The sequence below is a fragment of the Oncorhynchus keta genome, chromosome 1 (assembly GCF_023373465.1).
Source record: "Oncorhynchus keta strain PuntledgeMale-10-30-2019 chromosome 1, Oket_V2, whole genome shotgun sequence".
Lineage (NCBI taxonomy): Eukaryota > Metazoa > Chordata > Actinopteri > Salmoniformes > Salmonidae > Oncorhynchus > Oncorhynchus keta.
The window spans coordinates 59,166,232-59,188,705 of NC_068421.1; the positions used below are offsets into that span (position 1 = coordinate 59,166,232).

The 22,474-nt window shown below is 42.3% G+C and overlaps 1 protein-coding gene across 2 annotated transcripts in view; it reads right to left on the minus strand.

The window, feature by feature from the left end:
• The window catches only part of LOC118389281 (serine/threonine-protein kinase STK11-like), a 39,912-nt gene that overhangs the window by 13,074 nt on the left and 4,364 nt on the right, over positions 1–22,474 (minus strand). For both annotated transcript variants that reach the window (XM_035779187.2, XM_035779179.2), the window contains 3 exons: positions 21,979–22,106; positions 21,099–21,156; positions 4,327–4,529 (listed from right to left, as the gene is read on the minus strand). In XM_035779187.2, the coding sequence (XP_035635080.1) occupies positions 4,327–4,529; positions 21,099–21,156; positions 21,979–22,106 (389 nt within the window). The remainder of the gene's footprint in view (positions 1–4,326; positions 4,530–21,098; positions 21,157–21,978; positions 22,107–22,474) is intronic.

Here is a 22,474-nt window from a genome sequence, read left to right on the forward strand (position 1 = left end):
TCATGAAATGCTTTGAAAGGATGGTCATTGCCCATATCAACGCCATCATCCCAGACACCCTGGACCCACTCGAATTCGCATACCTACCCAACAGATCCACAGATGACACCATCTCTATCGTACGCCACACTGCCCATTCCCACCTGGACAAAAATAACACCTACACGTGAATGCTGTTCATTGACTACAGCACAGCGTTCAACACCATAGTGCCCTCCAAGCTCACTAATAAGGACCCTGGGATTAAACTCCCTCTGCAATTGGATAATAGAATTTGACAGGATGCTGAGGCTAGGCAACAACACATTCGCAGCGCTGACCCTCTTAGCCCCCTCCTGCAGTCCCTGTTTGCCCACGACTGTGTGACCGCACATGACTCCAAAACCAACATTAACTTTGCTGACAAAACAACAGGAGTAGAACTGATCACTGACGATGATGAGACAGCCTACAGGGAGGTCAGAGACCTGGCAGTGTGATGCCAGAACAACAACCTCTCCCTCAACACCAGCAAGACAAAATTAGCTTATTGTGGACTACAGGAAACAAAAGGCAAAACACACCCCCATTTACATCGACAGGACAGTAATGGAGACGATCAAGAGCTTCAAGTTCCCCCGTGTTCACATCACCAAGGACCTATCATGGTCCAAACACACCAACACAGTCGTAAAGAGGGCACGACAATGCCCCTTCCCCCTCAGGAGGCTGAAAAGATTTGTCATGGGCCCTCGAAGAATCCTCAAAAGTTCTACAACTGCACCATTAAGAGCATCTTGAATGGCTGCATCAGCGCTTGGTATGGCAACTGCTCGGCATCCGACCGCAAGTTGCTACAGAGGGTAATGCGTATGGCCCAGTAAATCACTGGGCCCGAACTCCCTGCCATCCAGGACCTCTATAGGAGGCAGTGTCAGAGGAAGCCCTAAAAATGGTCAAAGTCAGTCTGTTCTCTCTGCTACTGCACAGCAAGTGGTACCGGAGCACCAAGTCTGGTACAAAAACGCTTCTACCCCAAAGCCATAAGACTGCTGAACAGTTAACCAAACGGCTACCCGGACTTTCTGCTTTTCACCCCTTACCTACATAGTACTTCAACTTTTTTTTCATAACTCCACAAAACATTGACATTTGTGTCATGGTGTGGATCCTTAGTAGGTCGTAGTGCAGTGCACAATGTCAGCAGCATTCCCTTGACTCCACCAGACCTGGCGGTCTCCTCTCCTGCACTAGATAAGCGTCTGGCTACTGGTTACATCAGATTATTATGAAAGAGAAATGGGAGGATGAGGAAAAAACAAATGGAGACCGAACAGAACGAAATCCACAGACAATCACCTCCCATTATCATCTAGTCTACCCAGAGATGACTAATTACTAAATCAGGCTGGAGAGAAGCCACTTACTCCCCTGTGTGTGTCTGTGGATTTGTGACATGAACAAAAGGTGGCAGAGAAGAGAAAGAGGTCCTCTTTTTTCTGTAGTCCACAATCATCTCTTTAGTCTTGGTTACGTTGAGGAATAGGTTGTTATTCTGGAACCCCGGCCAGGTCTCTGACCTCCTCCCTATAGGCTGTCTCGTCGTTGATCAGGCTGTTGTGTCGTCTGCAAACTTAATGATGGTGTTGGAGTCGTGCCTGGCCATGCAGTCGTTTAAAAGGTCTTACTCACGTCGGCTACGGAGAGCGTGAACACAGTCATCAAGAACAGCTGATGCTCTCATGCATGCCTCAGTGTTGCTTGCCTTGAAACGAGCATATTAGTGACTTAGCTCTTCTGGCAGGCTCATGTCACTAGGCAGCTTGCGGCTGTGCTTCCCTTTGTAGTCTGTAATAGTGTGCAAGCCCTGCCTCATAAGACAAGTGTCCGAGCTGGTGTAATACGATGCAATCTTAGCTCTATATTGACGCTTTGCCTGTTTGATGGTTCGTCGCAGGGCATAGCAGGATTTCTTGTAAGCTCCCGGGTTAGAGTCCCGCACCTTGAAAGCGACAGCTCTGCCCTTTAGCTCAGTGTGAATGTTGCCTGTAATCCATGGCTTCTGATTGGGGTATGTACGTACAGTCACTGTGGGGACGACGTCCTCGATGCACTTACTGATAAAGCCAGTGATTGATGTGGTGTACTCCTCAATGCCATCGGAAGAAACGCAGAACATGTTCCAGTCTGTGATAACAAAACAGTCCTATAGTTAGGCATCTGCTTCATCTGACCACTTTTTTATAGACCGAGTCACTGGTGCTTCCTGCTTTAATTTTTGCTTGTAAGCCGGAATCAGGAGGATAGAGTTGTGGTAGGATTTACCAAATGGAGGGCAAGGGAGAGCTTTGTACGCGTCTCTGTGTGTGGAGTACAGGTGATCTAGAATTTTGTTCCCCTCTGCTTGCACATTTAACATGTTGATAGAAATTTGGTAGAACTGATTTAAGTGTCCCTGCATTAAAGTCTCCGGGCCACTAGGATCGCCGCCTCTGGGTGAGTGGTATCCTGTGTGCTTATTTCCTTATACAGCTGACTGAGTGCGGCCTTAGTGCCAGCATCTGTCTGTGGTGGTAAATAAACAGCCACGATAAGTATAGCTGAAAACTCTAGGCAAGTAGCGTGGCCAGCAATCTATTTCAGGCGAGCAAAATCTAGACTTCCTCAGATTTCATGCACCAGCTGTTGTTTACAAATATGCACCCCCCCTCATCTTAGGACATCTACTTTGTGCATGACAAGTCATTTTTCCAACAATTGTTTACAGACAGATTATTTCACTTATAATTCACTGTATTACAATTCCTGTGGGTCAGAAGTTTACATACACCAAGTTGACTGTGCCTTTAAACAGCTTGGAAAATTCAAGAAAATTATGTCATGGCTTTAGAAGATTCTGATATCCTAATTGACATCATTTGAGTCAATTGGAGGTGTACCTGTGGATGTATTTCAAGGCCTACCTTCCAACTCAGTGCCTCTTTGCTTGACATTATGGGAAAATCAAAAGAAATCAGGACTTCAGGAAAAAAACATTGTAGACCTCCACAAGTCTGGTTCATCCTCGGGAGCAATTTCCAAATGCCTGAAGGTACCATTTTCATCTGTACAAACAATAGTAAGCAAGTATAAACACCATTGGACCACGCAGCCGTCATACCGCTCAGGAAGGAGACGCGTTCTGTCTCCTAGAGATGAACGTACTTTGGTGTGAAAAGTGCAAATCAATCCCAGAACAACAGCAAAGGACATTGTGAAGATACTGGAGGAAACGGATACAAAAGTATCTATATCCACAGTAAAAACAAGTCCTATAATCAACATAACCTGAAAGGCTACTCAGCAAGGAAGAAGCCACTGCTCCAAAACCACCATAAAAAAGCCAGACTACGGTTTGCAACTGCACATGGGGACAAAGATCATACTTTTTGGGGAAATGTCCTCTGGTCTGATGAAACAAAAATAGAACTGTTTGGCCATAATGACCATCCTTATGTTTGGAGGAAAAAGGGAGGCGCTTGCAAGCCGAAGAACACCATCCCAAACGTGAAGCACGGGGGTGGCAGCATCATGTTGTGGGGATGCTTTGCTGCAGGAGGGACTGTTGCACTTCACAAAATAGATGGCGTCATGAGGAAAGAAAATGTGGATTTATTGAAGCAACATCTCAAGACATCGGTCAGGAAGTTAAAGCTTGGTTGAAAATGGGTCCTCCAAATGGACAATGACCCCAAGCATACTTCCAAAGTTGTGGCAAAACGGCTTAAGGACAAGTTAGTCAAGGTATTGGAGTGGCCATCACAAAGCCCTGACCTCATCATATAGAACATTTGTGGGCAGAACTGAAAAAGCGTGTGCGAGCAAGGGGGCTTACAAACCTGACTCAGTTACACCAGGTCTGTTAGGAGGAAATTCACCCAACTTATTGTGGGAAGCTTGTGGAAGACTACCCAAAACATTTGACCCAAGTTAAACAATTTAAAGGCAATGCTACCAAATACTAATTGAGTGTATGTAAACCTCTGACCCACTGGGAATGTGATGAAACAAAGAAAAGCTGGAAAATCTAGGAATAGATGTTGTGAAAAACTGGTGTATGTAAACTTCCCGACTTCAACTGTAGATGTTTAATATTCTCATGGATGTAATGCACAGTTGACACTATTGTCCAGGGAACACTTTACTTGAAGCCTCCACCAACATAATGCTGTTGTAACAATAACATACTGTATTTATGTTGTTTGTACCTTATCTGCCTACCAGCTGTAAAGTTCAGAAATCAAAGATTCTTCTCCATTTCTCTATCGCTCCACCTCTCAAATCGATCTCCATCCCTCCGCCTCTCACCTGTCATAGTGAAACCCTGAGAGTAGATGATCTCTCCGTCTCCGTAGAAGAGTTCGTCGTCATCCTCGTCGTCCTGGTCGGCGTAGCCATGCAGGTGCTCCAGGTAGGGCAGTACGGTCATGCTACGCCACGCGTCCCTCCGATCAGCACTAGGGGGCATGGGCACCAGAGGCTCCGTTGCAGTGTGTTTCTTCCTTACCCAGCTGAAACCACAGAACATTGGTTACAGAATAAATTCCAGAAACTTAAAATAAGATAGAATTAAGATTGTGGGCCCCTACCTCATTTTTGGGGGCGACATATGCCTTTCGTTTTGGACCCATCAAGCTTATTCTTTGTTTGTGCAGCTAATTTAGCGTTTATTTAGCTAGGCGAGTCAGTTGAGAACCAATTCTTAATAATGCTCGAGATGCCCAAGGCAAAAAAACTCAGTGACACCTTATTTGCTTAAAGGGATACTTTGGGATTTTAGCCATTAGACCCTTTATCTACTTAACCAGAGTCAGATTAATTTGTGGATAAAATGTGTATCTCTGTGTCCAGTATGTTAGAGGTAGTTTCCTCGAGACAATGCTAAATAGAGTTAGCACAATGACTGGAAGTCTATGGGTATCTGCTTCAAGTCATTGCGCCAATTAATGCTTGTTAGCAACTTCCTTCAAACTACACACATCGGACTCAGGGGAAGTAGATAAAGCACCTCATTTTCAAAATCCCGAAGTATCCCTTTAAACAAGAGGATTTGCTTATGGAAACATCACAATACAGTGCCTTTAGAAAGTATTAACATCCCTTTACTTTTTTCTCCCAAGAAATGTGTTACAACCAGAATTTAAAATGTATTCAATTGAGATTGTGCGTTACTGGCCTCACACACAACCCCATAATGTCAGTGGAATTGTGGAATTGTGTTTTTTAATTTTTAAAAATGAACTAAAAATGAAAAGTGGAAATGTCTCGAGTCAATAAGTATTCAACCCCTTTGTTATGGCAAGCCTAAATAAGTTCAGGAGTAAAACTTTGCTTAAGTCACACAAGTTGCATGTGCAATAATAGTGTAACATGATTTTTTGAATTACTTCCACATCCGTTTCCCCACACATATAGATAATTGTAAGGTCCCGCAGTTGAACAGTGAATTTCAACCAGTAAGACCAGGGAGGTTTTCCAATGCTCGTAAATGAGAACTTGTTCTCAACTACCCTACCTGATTAAATAAAGGTGAAATAAATAAATAAATGGCTTGCAAAGTAAGACACCGATTGGTAGATGGGTAAACTTTTTTAAAGCAGACATTGAATATCCCTTTGAGCATGGTGAAGTTATTAAATGCAATTTTGATGGTGTATCAATACGTCCAGTCACTACAAAGATACAGGTGTCCTTCCTAACTCAGTTGCCGGAGAGGAAGGAAACCGCCCAGGGATTTCACGAGGCCAATGGTGATTTTAAAACAGTTACCGAGTTTAATGGCTGTGATAGGAGAAAACTGAAGATGGATCAACAAAATTGTAGTTACTCAAGAATGCTAACCTAAATGACAGAGTGAAAAGGAAGCCTGTACAGAATAAAGATATTCCAAAACATGCATCCTGTTTGCAATAAGGTACTAAAGTAAAACTGCAACAACAAAAAAATCCTGACTACAAAGCATTTGAGTTGCTTACCAAGATGACTGTTGAATGTTCCACGTTCTAGTTGACTTAGAATTTCAAGCCGATTTTATGGCACACTTGAAAATGCCTGTCTAGCAATGATCAACAACCAACTTGACGAAGCTTGAAGAATTTTAAAAAGAAGAATGTGCAAATATTGTACAATCCAGGTGTGCAAAGCTCTTAGAGACTTACCCAGAAAGACTCACCTATAATCGCTGCCAAAGGTGATTCTAACATGCATTGCCTCAGTGTTGTGAATATTTGTCAATTCAATATTTCTGTATTTTAAATTAAAAAACATGTTTTCACTTTGTCATTATGGAGTATTGTGTGTAGATGGGGTGAATTCTAATTTGTAGAATCCATTTTGAATGCAACAAAATGGGGTATGAATGCGTTCTGAAGGCACTGTATATGTAACATCCTTGTTAAATGTGTGAAAGAAACTACTAAAGGGGGAATGTCCCAGGGCTCTGCAGCTGACATGTAGGGGAACATGGGGACAGGCTTTGACATCTCTATGACAAAGAGGCAAGCTTCTGTCATATACCATGTCATTAGGCAGTGTGTTCTCTCCAGACCGGGGTTCAAATACAATTTAAATTATTTTTAATGACTTTTAAATACATTTCAAAGTAAGAATTTCTAGATTTTTTTCCTTTGAAGATACAATTAGTGGAATATTAGAATGTATTTGGAAATACAGTTGGAAAGTATCGGCGTGTATTTGAAAATACTCAAATACACAGGCAAGTGTATTTTCAAATACAAATACTCCCTTGCATAAAAATCCAGGTCAGTTTGGTCCTAGAGTTTTGAAATAAAGTATTGGGAAATAAGTATTTGAAAATGGTTTCAAATAGCAGGCTGTTTATAAAATTGTTTTAAAAATACTCCTAATACAGATAGTTGATTCAGCACCACATTAATGGAAAATAATCAAATACATAGAGTAAGTATTTAAATAACAAATACTTAGATAATGTATTTGAAGCCAGGTCTGGTTCTCTTACTAATTTACACATCAAATATATGTACACACACACACTAGGGTCTCCTAATTAGGGGGCATGGTGAAAACAGCTGGTCTCTCCCAAGAGCACAGGCCTTTCATGTGTTTCATATAAAAACATTTTTTTAAAGACACTCCCTGTCATCCATTACTATCATAGTAATTTGATATGCAAATACTCAACTACTGTACTGAAGTACAGTACAGAGATAGAGAGAGACTTGTTAGTGTGAAAAGCCTACTCCCAAGCCAGCTTCAAAGCCAAATCTCCAGTGTCCTCACATTGGGCTAACTACTAGTAATGGGGGGTTCCCTCGTCTCTCTCCAGCAGACATATGGTGAGCAATATGTTTGGAACACCAAATCGCAATAAAATCACAATATCGAATCACAATACAGTATCGGGATGATATCATATGGCGAAGTCCCTAGAAATTCCCAGCCCTAGTAAATACAGGACAACAAAGTAGTCTTTGCAGCCAGGCATGATTTGCTCTGAAGTGGGCAGACTATAAGTGTGGATTGAGGACAACAGAAGCAGAGCCGCAATGCACAACAATAGAGCGATGTGTCATGACAACTGACCAAGGATTTCTTTGTCATTTGCACTGCAGTATGTGTCACCACTAAATATCCTGCATGTCATGAAGCAGAATCACCTTGACAGGGCTCATATTTTAGGAGACAGATGTCCCACGTCCCCTTCCTCCTATTGCTAGAAATAGTGAAGAGCTAAGCAACACACTATGTAACAGGCAGCTTCCTTTCTGAGAGGAGTGAGTAATGGTAGAGAGGCCTGTGGAGACCTTGGCCTTTTGTTTCGTAACACATGGAGCATCAGTGACGACAGCCTTGCCATGGGGCCACAGAGGTAGGTGTATGTGCGCACAGTATGAGTGCTTGTGTGGGTGCATGCGTTTTCTGTACATTGTGACGTGGGATTGAGTGTGTTGTGTGTGTGCAACTCTTTTACGTTCAATCTACACCTCCGTCGAAAATCTTCTCCAGCTTTTCCATGATTATAACAGGACACACTCCCACTCACTGCTATTTGCTGATCAAGTGCTGCAGCCATTCTCCTCCACCTCCGCTCACTAGTTATATAAAAGAAGGCTAACCAATGGAATAAGCAGTTACTTAAAGCAACTGATATATGTATACTGAACAAAAATATCAAATGCAAAAGTGTTGGTCCCATGGGTCATGAGCTGAAATAAAAGATCACAGAAATGTTCCATACAACATTCCACAGGCCACAATCAACAGCCTGATCAACTCTATGAGAAGGAAATGTGTAGCACAGCAAGGGGCAAGTGGTGGTCACACCAGATACGGGCTGGTTTTCTGATCCATGCCCCTACATCATTTTATTTTTATTTGTTTTACATTTAAAAAGGGTATCTGTGACTAACAGATGCATATATGTATTCCCAGTCATGTGAAATCCATAGATTTGGGCCTATTTAATGTATTTCAATTGACTGATTTCCTTATATGAATGATAATGTTGTGCGTGTGTAGGGTAGGATGATAATGTTGTGTGTGTGTGTGTGTGTGTGTATAGGGTAGGATGATAATGTTGTGTGTGTGTGTGTGTGTGTGTGTGGGGGTAGGATGATAATGGTGTGTGTGTGTGTGTGTGTGGGGTAGGATGATAATGTTGTGTGTGTGTGTGTGTGGGGGTAGGATGATAATGTTGTGTGTGTGTGTGTGGGGGGTAGGATGATAATGTGTGTGTGTGTGTGTGTGTGTGTGGGGGTAGGATGATAATGGTGTGTGTGTGTGTGTGTGTGTGGGGTAGGATGATAATGTGTGTGTGTGTGTGTGTGTGTGTGGGTAGGATGATAATGTGTGTGTGTGTGTGTAGGGTAGGATGATAATGTTGTGTGTGTGTGTGTGTGTGTGTGGGTAGGATGATAATGTGTGTGCAGTGGCAGGGTGTGTTGTGTGTGTGTAGGGTAGGATGATAATGTTGTGTGTGTGTGTGTGTAGGGTAGGATGATAATGTTGTGTGTGTGTGTGTGGGTAGGATGATAATGTTGTGTGTGTGTGTGTGTAGGGTAGGATGATAATGTTGTGTGTGTGTGTGTAGGGTAGGATGATAATGTTGTGTGTGTGTGTGTGTAGGGTAGGATGATAATGTGTGTGTGTGTGTGTGATGATAATGTTGTGTGTGGGTAGGATGATAATGTTGTGTGTGTGTGTGTAGGGTAGGATGATAATGTTGTGTGTGTGTGTGTGTAGGGTAGGATGATAATGTGTGTGTGTGTGTGTGTGTAGGGTAGGATGATAATGTTGTGTGTGTGTGTGTGTAGGGTAGGATGATAATGTTGTGTGTGTGTGTGTAGGGTAGGATGATATGTTGTGTGTGTGTGTGTAGGGTAGGATGATAATGTTGTGTGTGTGTGTGTGTAGGGTAGGATGATGTTGTGTGTGTGTGTGTAGGGTAGGATGATAATGTTGTGTGTGTGTGTGTGTAGGGTAGGATGATAATGTTGTGTGTGTGTGTGTGTAGGGTAGGATGATAATGTTGTGTGTGTGTGTGTGTAGGGTAGGATGATAATGTTTGTGTGTGTGTGTGTGTAGGGTAGGATGATAATGTGTGTGTGTGTGTAGGGTAGGATGATAAGGGGGGTAGGATAATGTTGTGTGTGTGTGTGTGTAGGGTAGGATGATAATGTTGTGTGTGTGTGTGTAGGGTAGGATGATAATGTTGTGTGTGTGTGTGTGTAGGGTAGGATGATAATGTTGTGTGTGTGTGTGTGTAGGGTAGGATGATAATGTTGTGTGTAGGGTAGGTGTGTGTGTGTGTAGGGTAGGATGATAATGTGTGTGTGTGTGTGTGTGTAGGGTAGGATGATAATGTTGTGTGTGTGTGTGTGTAGGGTAGGATGATATTGTTGTGTGTGTGTGTGTAGGGTAGGATGATAATGTTGTGTGTGTGTGTGTAGGGTAGGATGATAATGTTGTGTGTGTGTGTGTGTAGGGTAGGATGATAATGTTGTGTGTGTGTGTGTGTAGGGTAGGATGATAATGTTGTGTGTGTGTGTGTGTAGGGTAGGATGATAATGTGTGTGTGTGTGTGTGTGTAGGGTAGGATGATAATGATAATGTTGTGTGTGTGTGTGTAGGGTAGGATGATAATGTGTGGGTAGGATGTGTGTGTGTGTAGGGTAGGATGATAATGTTGTGTGTGTGTGTGTAGGGTAGGATGATAATGTTGTGTGTTGTGTGATAATGTTGTGTGTGTAGGGTAGGATGATAATGTTGTGTGTGTGTGTAGGGTAGGATGATAATGTTGTGTGTTGTGTGGATAGGATAATGTTGTGTGTGTGTGTGTGTAGGGTAGGGTAGGATGATAATGTTGTGTGTGTAGGGTAGGATGATAATGTGTGTGTGTAGGGTAGGATGATAATGTTGTGTGTAGGGTAGGATGATAATGTGTGTGTGTGTGGTAGGATGATAATGTTGTGTGTGCAGGGTAGGATGATAATGTGTGTGTGTGTAGGGTAGGATGATAATGTTGTGTGTGTAGGGTGTGTAAGGGTAGGATGATAATGTGTGTGTGTAGGGTAGGATGATAATGTGTGTGTAGGGTAGGATGATAATGTGTGTGTGTGTGTGTGTGTGTGTAGGGTAGGATGATAATGTTGTGTTGTGTGTGTAGGGTAGGATGATAATGTTGTGTGTAGGGTAGGATGATAATGTTGTGTGTGTGTGTGTAGGGTAGGATGATAATGTTGTGTGTGTGTAGGGTAGGATGTTAATGTGTGTGTGTGTGTAGGGTAGGATGATAATGTGTGTGTGTGTGTAGGGATAATGTTGTGTGTGTAGGGTAGGATGATAATGTTGTGTGTGTGTGTGTAGGGTAGGATGATAATGTTGTGTGTGTGTGTGTAGGGTAGGGATGATAATGTAGGATTGTGTGTGTGTGTGTAGGGTAGGATGATAATGTTGTGTGTGTGTAGGGTAGGATGATAGGGTAGGATGATAATGTGTGTGTAGGATGTGTGTGTGTGGGGTAGGATGATAATGTTGTGTGTGTGGTAGGGTAGGATGATAATGTTGTTGTGTGTGTGTGTGTGTAGGGTAGGATGATAATGTTGTGTGTGTGTGTGTGGTAGGATGATAATGTTGTGTGTGTGGTAGGATGATAATGGGTAGGATGATAATGTTGTGTTGTGTGTGTGTAGGGTAGGATGATAATGTTGTGTGTGTGTAGGGTAGGATGATAATGTGTGTGTGTGTGTGTGTAGGGTAGGATGATAATGTGTGTGTGTGTGTGTGTAGGGTATGTTGTGTGTGTAGGGTAGGATGATTGTGTGTGTGTGTGTGTGTAGGGTAGGATGATAATGTTGTGTGTGTGTGTGGGTAGGATGATAATGTTGTGTGTGTGTGTGTGTGTAGGGTAGGATGATAATGTGTGTGTGTGTGTGTAGGGTAGGATGATAATGTTGTGTGTGTGTGTGTGTGTGTAGGATGATAATGTTGTGTGTGTGTGTGTGTGGGGTAGGATGATAATGTTGTGTGTGTGTGTGTGTAGGGTAGGATGATAATGTGTGTGTGTGTGTGTAGGGTAGGATGATAATGTTTGTGTGTGTGTGTGTGTGTGGGGTAGGATGATAATGTTGTGTGTGTGTGTGTGTGTGTAGGATAATGTAGGATGATAATGCAGGTAGGATGATAATGTTGTGTGTGTAGGGTAGGATGATAATGTGTGTGTGTGTGTGTGTAGGGTAGGATGATAATGTGTGTGTGTGTGTGTAGGGTAGGATGATAATGTTGTGTGTGTGTGTGTGTGTAGGGGTAGGATGATATGTTGTGTGTGTGTGTGTGTGTGTAGGGTAGGATGATAAGGATGATAATGTGTTGTGTGTGTGTGTGTGTGTGTAGGGTAGGATGATAATGTTGTGTGTGTGTGTGTGTGTAGGGTAGGATGATAATGTTGTGTGTGTGTGTGTGTGTAGGGTAGGATGATAATGTGTGTGTGTGTGTGTGTGTAGGGTAGGATGATAATGTTGTGTGTGTGTGTGTGTAGGGTAGGGTGATAATGTTGTGTGTGTGTGTGTGTGTGTAGGGTAGGATGATAATGTTGTGTGTGTGTTGTGTAGGATGTGTGTGTGTGTGTGTAGGGTAGGATGATAATGTTGTGTGTGTGTGTGTGTGATGATAGGGTAGGATGATAATGTTGTGTGTGTGTGTGTGTGTGGGGTAGGATGATAATGTTGTGTGTGTGTGTGATGTGTATTTGTGTGTAGGATGATAATGTTGTGTGTGTGTGTGTGTGTAGGGTAGGATGATGATAATGTTGTGTGTGTGTGTGTGTGGGGTAGGATGATGTTGTGTGTGTTAGGGTAGGATGTGTGTGTGTGTGGGGTAGGATGATAATGTTGTGTGTGTGTGATGTGTGTGTAGGGTAGGATGATAATGTTGTTGTGTGTGTGTGTGTGTGTGGGTAGGATGATAATGTTGTGTGTGTGTGTGTGTGTAGGGTGATAATGTTGTGTGTGTGTGTGTAGGGTAGGATGATAATGTTGTGTGTGTGTGTGTGTGTGTAGGGTAGGATGATAATGTTGTGTGTGTGTGTGTGTAGGGTAGGATGATAATGTTGTGTGTGTGTGTGTGTAGGGTAGGATGATAATGTTGGTGTAGGTGTGGTAGGATGATAATGTTGTGTGTGTGTGTGTAGGGTAGGATGATAATGTTGTGTGTGTGTGTGTGTGTGTAGGGTGATAATGTTGTGTGTGTGTGTGTGTGTAGGGTGATAATGTTGTGTGTGTGTGTGTGGTAGGATGATATGTTGATGTGTGTGTGTGTAGGGTAGGATGTGTGTGTGTGTGTGTAGGGTAGGATGATAATGCTGTGTGTGTGTGTAGGGTAGGATGATAATGCTGTGTGTGTGTGTAGGGTAGGATGATAATGCTGTGTGTGTGTGTAGGGTAGGATGATAATGCTGTGTGTGTGTGTAGGGTAGGATGATAATGCTGTGTGTGTGTGTAGGGTAGGATGATAATGCTGTGTGTGTGTGTAGGGTAGGATGATAATGCTGTGTGTGTGTGTAGGGTAGGATGATAATGTTGTGTGTGTGTGTGTAGGGTAGGATGATAATGTTGTGTGTGTGTGTGTAGGGTAGGATGATAATGTTGTGTGTGTGTGTAGGGTGATAATGTTGTGTGTGTGTGTAGGATGATAATGTTGTGTGTGTGTGTAGGGTGATAATGTTGTGTGTGTGTGTAGGGTGATAATGTTGTGTGTGTGTGTAGGGTGATAATGTTGTGTGTGTGTGTAGGGTAGGATGATAATGTTGTGTGTGTGTGTGTGTAGGGTAGGATGATAATGTTGTGTGTGTGTAGGGTAGGTGTAATGTTGTGGGTAGGATGAGGGTAGGATGTTGTGTGTGTGTGTGTAGGGTAGGATGATAATGTTGTGTGTGTGTGTGTGTTGGGTAGGATGATAATGTGTGTGTGTGTGTGTGTAGGGTAGGATGATAATGTGTGTGTGTGTGTGTGTAGGGTAGGATGATAGGATGTTGTGTGTGTGTGTAGGGTAGGATGATAAATGTTGTGTGTGTGTGTGTAGGGTAGGATGATAATGTTGTGTGTGTGTGTGTGTAGGGTAGGATGATAATGTTGTGTGTGTGTGTGTGTAGGGTAGGATGATAATGTTGTGTGTGTGTGTGTAGGGTAGGATGATAATGTTGTGTGTGTGTGTGTGTAGGGTAGGATGATAATGTTGTGTGTGTGTGTGTAGGGTAGGATGATAATCATGTTGTGTAGGGTAGGATGATAATGTTGTGTGTAGGGTAGGATGATCATGTTGTGTGTGTGTGTGTGTAGGGTAGGATGAGGGTAGGATGTTGTGTGTGTAGGGTAGGATGTGTGTGTGTGGGTAGGATGATAATGTTGTGTGTGTGTGTGTGTAGGGTAGGATGATAATGTTGTGTGTGTGTGTGTGTGTAGGGTAGGATGATAATGTTGTGTGTGTGTGTAGGGTAGGATGATAATGCTGTGTGTGTGTGTAGGGTAGGATGATAATGTTGTGTGTGTGTGTGTAGGGTAGGATGATAATGTGTGTGTGTGTGTGTGTAGGGTAGGATGATCATGTGTGTGTGTGTGTGTGTAGGGTAGGATGATAATGTTGTGTGTGTGTGTGTAGGGTAGGATGATCATGTGTGTGTGTGTGTGTAGGGTAGGATGATAATGTGTGTGTGTGTGTGTGTAGGGTAGGATGATCATGTTGTGTGTGTGTGTGTAGGGTAGGATGATCATGTTGTGTGTGTGTGTAGGGTAGGATGATAATGTTGTGTGTAGGATGATAATGTTGTGTGTAGGGTAGGATGATAATGTTGTGTGTGTGTGTAGGGTAGGATGATAATGTTGTGTGTGTGTGTAGGGTGATAATGTTGGTGTAGGATGATAGGATGTTGTGTGTGTGTGTGTAGGGTAGGATGATAATGTTGTGTGTGTGTGTAGGGTAGGATGATAATGTTGTGTGTGTAGGGTGTGTGTGTGTAGGGTAGGATGATAATGTTGTGTGTGTGTGTAGGGTAGGATGATAATGTTGTGTGTGTGTGTAGGGTAGGATGATAATGTTGTGTGTGTGTGTAGGGTAGGATGATAATGTTTGTGTGTGTGTAGGGTAGGATAGTGGTAGGATGATAATGTTGTGTGTGTGTGTGTGATAATGTTGTGTGTGGATGATAGGATGTTGTGTGTGTGTGTGTAGGGTAGGATGATAATGTTGTGTGTGTGTGTGTAGGGTAGGATGATAATGTTGTGTGTGTGTGTAGGGTAGGATGATAATGTTGTGTGTGTGTGTAGGGTAGGATGATAATGTAGGGTAGGATGATAATGTTGTAGGATGATAATGTGTGTGTGTAGGGTAGGATGATAATGTGTTGTGTGTGTGTAGGGTAGGATGATAATGTTGTGTGTGTGTGGATAGGATGATAAATGTGTGTGTAGGGTAGGATGATAATGTTGTGTGTGTGTGTAGGATGATAATGTTGTGGTAGGATGAGGGTAGGATGATAATGTTGTGTGTGTGTGTGTGTAGGGTAGGATGATAATGTTTGTGTGTGTGTGTGTAGGGTAGGATGATAATGTTGTGTGTGTGTGTAGGGTAGGATGATAATGTTTGTGTGTGTGTGTGTAGGATGGTGTGTGTGTGTGATAGGGTAGGATGATAATGTTGTGTGTGTGTGTAGGGTAGGATGATAATGTTGTGTGTGTGTGTGTGTAGGGTAGGATGATAATGTTGTGTGTGTGTGTGTAGGGTAGGATGATAATGTTGTGTGTTGTGTGTGTGTGTGTAGGGTAGGATGATAATGTGTGTGTGTAGGTGTGTTGTGTGTGTGTGTAGGGTAGGATGATAATGTTTGTGTTGTGTGTGTGTGTGTAGGGTAGGATGATAATGTGTGTGTGTGTGTGTAGGGTAGGATGATAATGTTGTGTGTGTGTGTGTAGGGTAGGATGATAATGTTGTGTGTGTGTGTGTGTAGGGTAGGATGATAATGTGTGTGTAGGATGTGTGTGTGTAGGGTAGGATGATAATGTTGTAGGATGTTGTGTGTGTGTGTAGGGTAGGATGATAATGTTGTGTGCTAGGGATGATAATGTGTGTGTGTAGGGTAGGATGATAATGTTGTGTGTGTGTGTGTGTAGGGTAGGATGATAATGTTGTGTGTGTGTGTGTGTAGGGTAGGATGATAATGTGTGTGTGTGTAGGGTAGGATGATAATGTTGTGTGTGTGTGTGTAGGGTAGGATGATAATGTTGTGTGTGTGTGTGTGATGTGTAGGGTAGGATGATAATGTTGTGTGTGTGTGTGTAGGGTAGGATGATAATGTGTGTGTGTGTAGGGTAGGATGATAATGTGTGTGTGTGTGTGTAGGGTAGGATGATAATGTTGTGTGTGTGTGTGTGTAGGGTAGGATGATAATGTGTGTGTGTGTGTAGGGTAGGATGATAATGTTGTGTGTGTGTGTGTAGGGTAGGATGATAATAGGTTGTGTGTGTGTGTGTAGGGTAGGATGATAATGTTGTGTGTTGTGTAGGGTGTGTGTGTGTGTGTAGGGTAGGATGATAATGTTGTGTGTGTGTGTGTGTGTGTGGGTAGGATGATAATGTTGTGTGTGTGTGTGTAGGGTAGGATGATAATGTTGTGTGTGTGTGTGTGGGGTAGGATGATAATGTAGGGTAGGATGTGTGTGTGTGTAGGGTAGGATGATAATGTTGTGTGTGTGTGTAGGGTAGGATGATAATGTTGTGTGTGTAGGTGTAATGTTGTGTGTGTGTGTGTGTAGGGTAGGATGATAATGTTTGTGTAGGATGATAATGTTGTGTGTGTCAAGGATAGGGTAGGATGATAATGTGTGTGTGTGTGTGTAGGGTAGGATGATAATGTTGTGTGTGTGTGTGTAGGGTAGGATGATAATGTTGTGTGTGTGTGTGTGTAGGGTAGGATGATAATGTGTGTGTGTGTGTGTGTAGGGTAGGATGATAATGTTGTGTAGGGTAGGATGATAATGTTGTGTGTGTGTAGGGTAGGATGATAATGTTGTGTGTGTGTGTGTGTAGGGTAGGATGATAATGTTGTGTGTGTGTGTAGGGTAGGATGTGTGTGTGTGTGTGTAGGGTAGGATGATAATGTTGTGTGTGTGTGTGTGTAGGGTAGGATGATAATGTGTGTGTGTGTGTGTGTAGGGTAGGATGATAATGTTGTGTGTGTGTGTGTGTGTGTGGGTAGGATGATAATGTTGTGTGTGTGTGTGTGTAGGGTAGGATGATAATGTTGTGTGTGTGTGTGTAGGGGGTAGGATGATAATGTTGTGTGTGTGTAGGGTAGGGTAGGATGATAATGTGTGTGTGTGTGTAGGGTAGGATGATAATGTTGTGTGTGTGGGTAGGATAGGATAATGTGTGTGTGTGTGTGTAGGGTAGGATGATAATGTTGTGTGTGTGTGTGTAGGGTAGGATGATAATGTGTGTGTGTGTGTAGGGTAGGATGATAATGATAATGTGTGTGTGTGTGTGTAGGGTAGGGATAATGATAATGGATGTGTGTGTGTGTGTAGGGTAGGATGATAATGTTGTGTGTGTGTGTAGGGTAGGGTAAGGATGATAGGATGATAATGTTGTGTGTGTGTGTAGGGTAGGATGATAATGTTGTGTGTGTGTGTAGGGTAGGATGATAATGTTGTGTGTGTGTGTAGGGTAGGATGATAATGTTGTGTGTGTGTGTAGGGTAGGATGATAATGTTGTGTGTGTGTGTAGGGTAGGATGATAATGTTGTGTGTGTGTGTAGGGTAGGATGATAATGTTGTGTGTGTGTGTAGGGTAGGATGATAATGTTGTGTGTGTGTGTAGGGTAGGATGATAATGTTGTGTGTGTGTAGGGTAGGATGATAATGTTGTGTGTGTGTGTAGGGTGATAATGTTGTGTGTGTGTAGGGTGATAATGTTGTGTGTGTGTAGGGTGATAATGTTGTGTGTGTGTAGGGTGATAATGTTGTGTGTGTGTAGGGTGATAATGTTGTGTGTGTGTAGGGTGATAATGTTGTGTGTGTGTAGGGTGATAATGTTGTGTGTGTGTAGGGTGATAATGTTGTGTGTGTGTAGGGTGATAATGTTGTGTGTGTGTAGGGTGATAATGTTGTGTGTGTGTGTGTGTGTAGGGTGATAATGTTGTGTGTGTGTGTGTGTAGGGTAGGGTGATAATGTTGTGTGTGTGTGTGTGTAAGGGTAGGATGATAATGTTGTGTGTGTGTGTAGGTGTAGGGTAGGATGATAATGTTGTGTGTGTGTGTAGGTGTAGGGTAGGATGATAATGTTGTGTGTGTGTGTGTGTGTATAGGGTAGGATGATAATGTTGTGTGTGTGTGTGTGTGTGTATAGGGTAGGATGATAATGTTGTGTGTGTGTGTGTGTGTGTGTAGGGTAGGATGATAATGTGTGTGTGTGTGTGTGTGTAGGGTAGGATGATAATGTTGTGTGTGTGTGTGTGTGTAGGGTAGGATGATAATGTTGTGTGTGTGTGTGTGTGTGTGTAGGGTAGGATGATAATGTTGTGTGTGTGTGTGTGTGTAGGGTAGGATGATAATGTTGTGTGTGTGTGTGTGTAGGGTAGGATGATATGTTGTGTGGTAGGTGATAGGATGATTGTGTGTGTGTGTGTGTGTAGGGTGATAATGTTGTGTGTGTGTGTGTGTGTGTGTGTGTAGGGTAGGATGATAATGTTGTGTGTGTGTGTGTGTGTAGGGTGATAATGTTGTGTGTGTGTGTGTGTGTAGGGTGATAATGTTGTGTGTGTGTGTGTGTGTAGGGTGATAATGTTGTGTGTGTGTGTGTGTAGGGTAGGATGATAATGTGTGTGTGTGTGTGTAGGGCAGGATGATGTGTGTGTGTGTGTAGGGTAGGATGATAATGTTGTGTGTGTGTGTGTGTAGGGTAGGATGATAATGTGTGTGTGTGTGTGTGTAGGGTAGGTAGGGTAGGTGTGATAAGGATGATGTGTGTGTGTGTAGGGTAGGATGATAATGTTGTGTGTGTGTGTGTGTAGGGTAGGATGATAATGTTGTGTGTGTGTGTGTAGGGTAGGATGATAATGTTGTGTGTGTGTGTGTAGGGTAGGATGATAATGTTGTGTGTGTGTGTGTAGGGTAGTATATTATAAGTAACAAGTCTCCATAAAGCAGCCTAGTGAAACTGCTTCACTTAACGAGAAGGGGGCCCCTAAGGAGCCGGGACATTAAAGTTGCATTGACTCCAGCATGGTGTCGCTACCCATTGTAATTCTCCTTAATGTTAATATTTGCACAGAGCTGGGTAATTCATTTTAAAGACCCATCTGCCCTTTTGCCTGGTTAAATATTTATACTGTCATTTTTCTCCAGCTCCTATTTACGTCTCCTTATCCTTGGTTTATTTTGGCCACACATAGAAGGACCGTTGATTACCTACTCTTGAATAATTGCTATTAACATGCACTAAGGTAGGTTAGGCAACACGGGACGCACTACATCCTATCATGATGTGCAATCCATACATGGAAGTGAAAGAAACATGAAGTTAAAACACATTTGCTATCAAATTAATAAACCATGAATAAGCCATGTTAGTAAACTGAATATTGAAAAAGCATATGCTTGAGGTATCTAAACCAACTCTCAAAATAGTTCATTTAATGCGATGCAGTGCCGTAGACCCACTCGGGATGCCAACATAGTTCATTACAAGCATGTGTATGTATCTACACTACCTGTTTTCATCATTTTTCTCTCATTCCATTTTGCACCCAATACAGCTAGCCAAAATGAAATATGATTTTAAAGCAGTTTTGAGATGCCCACGGTGAATACAATACGTGATTTTCCCTCCCTCCCCGAGCTCTAGCATCACACAGATACGCTTCAGTCATATGTTGCCATGGTAACTGCAGCCGGCATTCACCAGAGCATCAGCCCATGTTGTCAAGAGTCTTTAAGGGCTTGGGGAAAAAAATGGAAAGTTAGGAGAGAGAGAGGGAGCGATAGATTGGCTGGGCAGGGAAATGCAGCCTGTCTGACTGATGCCTTTTTAACTACAGCTCATCAGAAGCCCTGAGGTAGCACCAAATAAGGCAACGGATCTCACTACCACATGACTTCTTGATGATGTTAGACAGAGGCATACAAAAGGTTGGAAGCATAATTGGTTGTAACTAAGGTTGAATGGCAGGAACCCGGTTATCGATATTTATTTCCCAAAACCACTCACTTCTCCCAGGATAAAATAGCTGTGAGAACCCGGTAAATTATTTATGAAAAGCTTGGCGTGAAATGGAACTGTTAAATGATATGCAATGTCTACTTCTAGCTTAGCTACGAACTCTGCATGATGAATCAATCCTCAGGGTGGGGACAGACAGCTCATCTCACTATGGAGGCATATAGACCTATGATCTCGTCACGGTAACCTTTTTTTTCTTTTCCTGTGACAGGTAGGCCTAAACTTGCTACAACATAGCCTATGTTACAATAATATAAAGACAGCATGCGTGCCTAATTTACCCATCCAGCTGGCGTATCACTCGATTATCTTTACTTTAAATCATTGCACGCGCGAGCACTCTCTCCATGTCCTCGCTCTCCATCAACTACATTCAAACTGCTTCCAAAACAGATCTAGATTTATATATAGATGTCCTAGTCTACCTCTTTCAGGTAATAAATTCAATGCAGTATCAGCTTTTATATTAGTCTAATTAATGATGGGTTATGCATAATAAGCTTCTAACTTACAGCCTCTGTCTCTTGCGCAATACAGAACATCCTGTGTTCCACTGGCCTCTCTCCTTAAATAACGTTCCTTAGCTCTTGGAGTCCCATGCAGGACATGATTTCTTATACCAATAGACTATTCGAATAGGGACGCAAGCTCTTGTTCTCTGAATGCTAAATACAGCAGCCAATCGAACTCATGGGTAGTTTGAAAGAAGAGCGAACGCGCAATAGCGGTCTGTAGCAGTTAACGGTTCAGACCCTTAACCGTTCAATCTTTGTGAAGAGAAGTTAAAGCCTTTTGCGTCTAATTCTAAACCTATGTTATTCAAGGATGTTATTAGAATGACGAAGATAACGACAACAAAACATATTTCATTTAACTGTTGAAAGCGAGGAAGGAATGAAGCAACAATAGAAAGAGGTAGGCTCTAACATTAGGGGAAATATTTATGATATATGAGTCAGCCTACTGATTACATAAACAGGCCCATTACATTTCAATATTAAAATTAAATTTGCTAGCCCATACTTGTAACTTTGTAAGCCACATGGGCCATTGTGTTTTTCTGTGGTGGGTAATGTGCAGTACCCTATATCATATAGGTTATGTATTGTAAACAAACAGGAGCTGCATTACCATAAAAGCCTGTTCCAACACAATTGGCCTCACATTAGACCTCCACATGATACAAGAAAGAGGCAGTGGGTTCTGTTTTCTCCTCCCATCATTATCCCCCAATCTCCGATTGAATTTGCATTTCAATTAAGAGCATTCTCTTCAGCAAGTATGGAGGTAAGTTCAACTGCTGCTTCAGCTAGAAAGGGAGCACGATGACTTACTTGTGTTGTCTAATGTTTTGTATTGAGAACCTCTTCTCAGGGTCATACTCAAGCATTCCTGTAAGAAAAATACAAACATTTAATTGACAGCTACGTAATAATTTGATGATGCATTTATTCCTTTCATTATGTCCTTATTTTTGTGTGGTGTTTAAAATCAGGGCTATTTGACAACAATGAAAACAACTTGAGCATAATAAACGTTTCCATCGAGAAAAACAGAGTGGCTGTCCTTCAAACACGTCTTTATCTGAGACATTTTCTCAATACACTGCATATTCGTGATATATCAAAACAACAACTGTTGTGACACCGAAGGTACAATCACCACAAAGCCATCTCCAAAAGACAAACCTCCAAGAATGAATCACTACTAACTACATTTGAGCGGTCAAATTAAGTCCAATAAAGAGGAACATTTATAATTCTGTGGCCATACCCTTCTTGTAATGAGTGATTCCTCACGAAACCGGGACAAAAAGACGCCATGATTTGGGGGATTTTCACAAAATGTTATCCACTGAATGGTCATTTGGAGGAATAATTGTTGACATATCTAAAAGCATAATTGAGAAATAATTGATCAACGTTGGCATCCCTCAAATACTCTTACTACTGCTTTCATCTCTAATAAGGCTTAATAACATGAAATAGAATATTGGGAGTGCCAGCAGCAGTGTTAGTCAGTCTAGACCAGGGCTCTTGAACCCTGTTCCTGGAGTTACCCTCCTGTATGTTCAGTCCAACCCCAGGTATTAACTAACCTGATTAAGCTTATCCACCAGCTAATTATTAGAATCAGGTGACCTCGAGTAGAGTTGGAGTGAGTAGGGTTAGTTCTCCAGCAACAAGGTTGGAGAGCCCTGGTCTAGACTCTTACCTCTTAACAGGCCAGAGAGCAGAGGGCCACACTCCTCTGGAACACTGTAGTCTCCCTTCCCAATGTTCTCAAACAGCTTATAGATGTTGTCACCTTCGAAAGGGTACAGGCTGGTTGTTATGTTATAACTGGAAAAAAAAAAATACAATTCCAAAATCAAGAAGAGTACTTTAATGAAGAATAATCTGCAGGGGTGCAACTTTCACTGGGGATGGGGGGCCCCCCCCCCCCACCACATTCTAAATTTGCATTTATTTGTCCCCCCCAGTATTATCATTGGAATTTGACACAAAAATAAGGCAACAGTGTGGTTTAGGACCATGCGGACACCTCCGAGCAGTCATGAAGGCTGTTTGGAGTGTTTATCCAACTGGATAATATATATACACATATCACCCACACTTCTAAAACCAAAGTTACGCCCCTGATAATTTGCAATTCAAATCACATTATTAGACAGCAAAGCATGTTCAATTCAATAAATTGTATTTTTCAC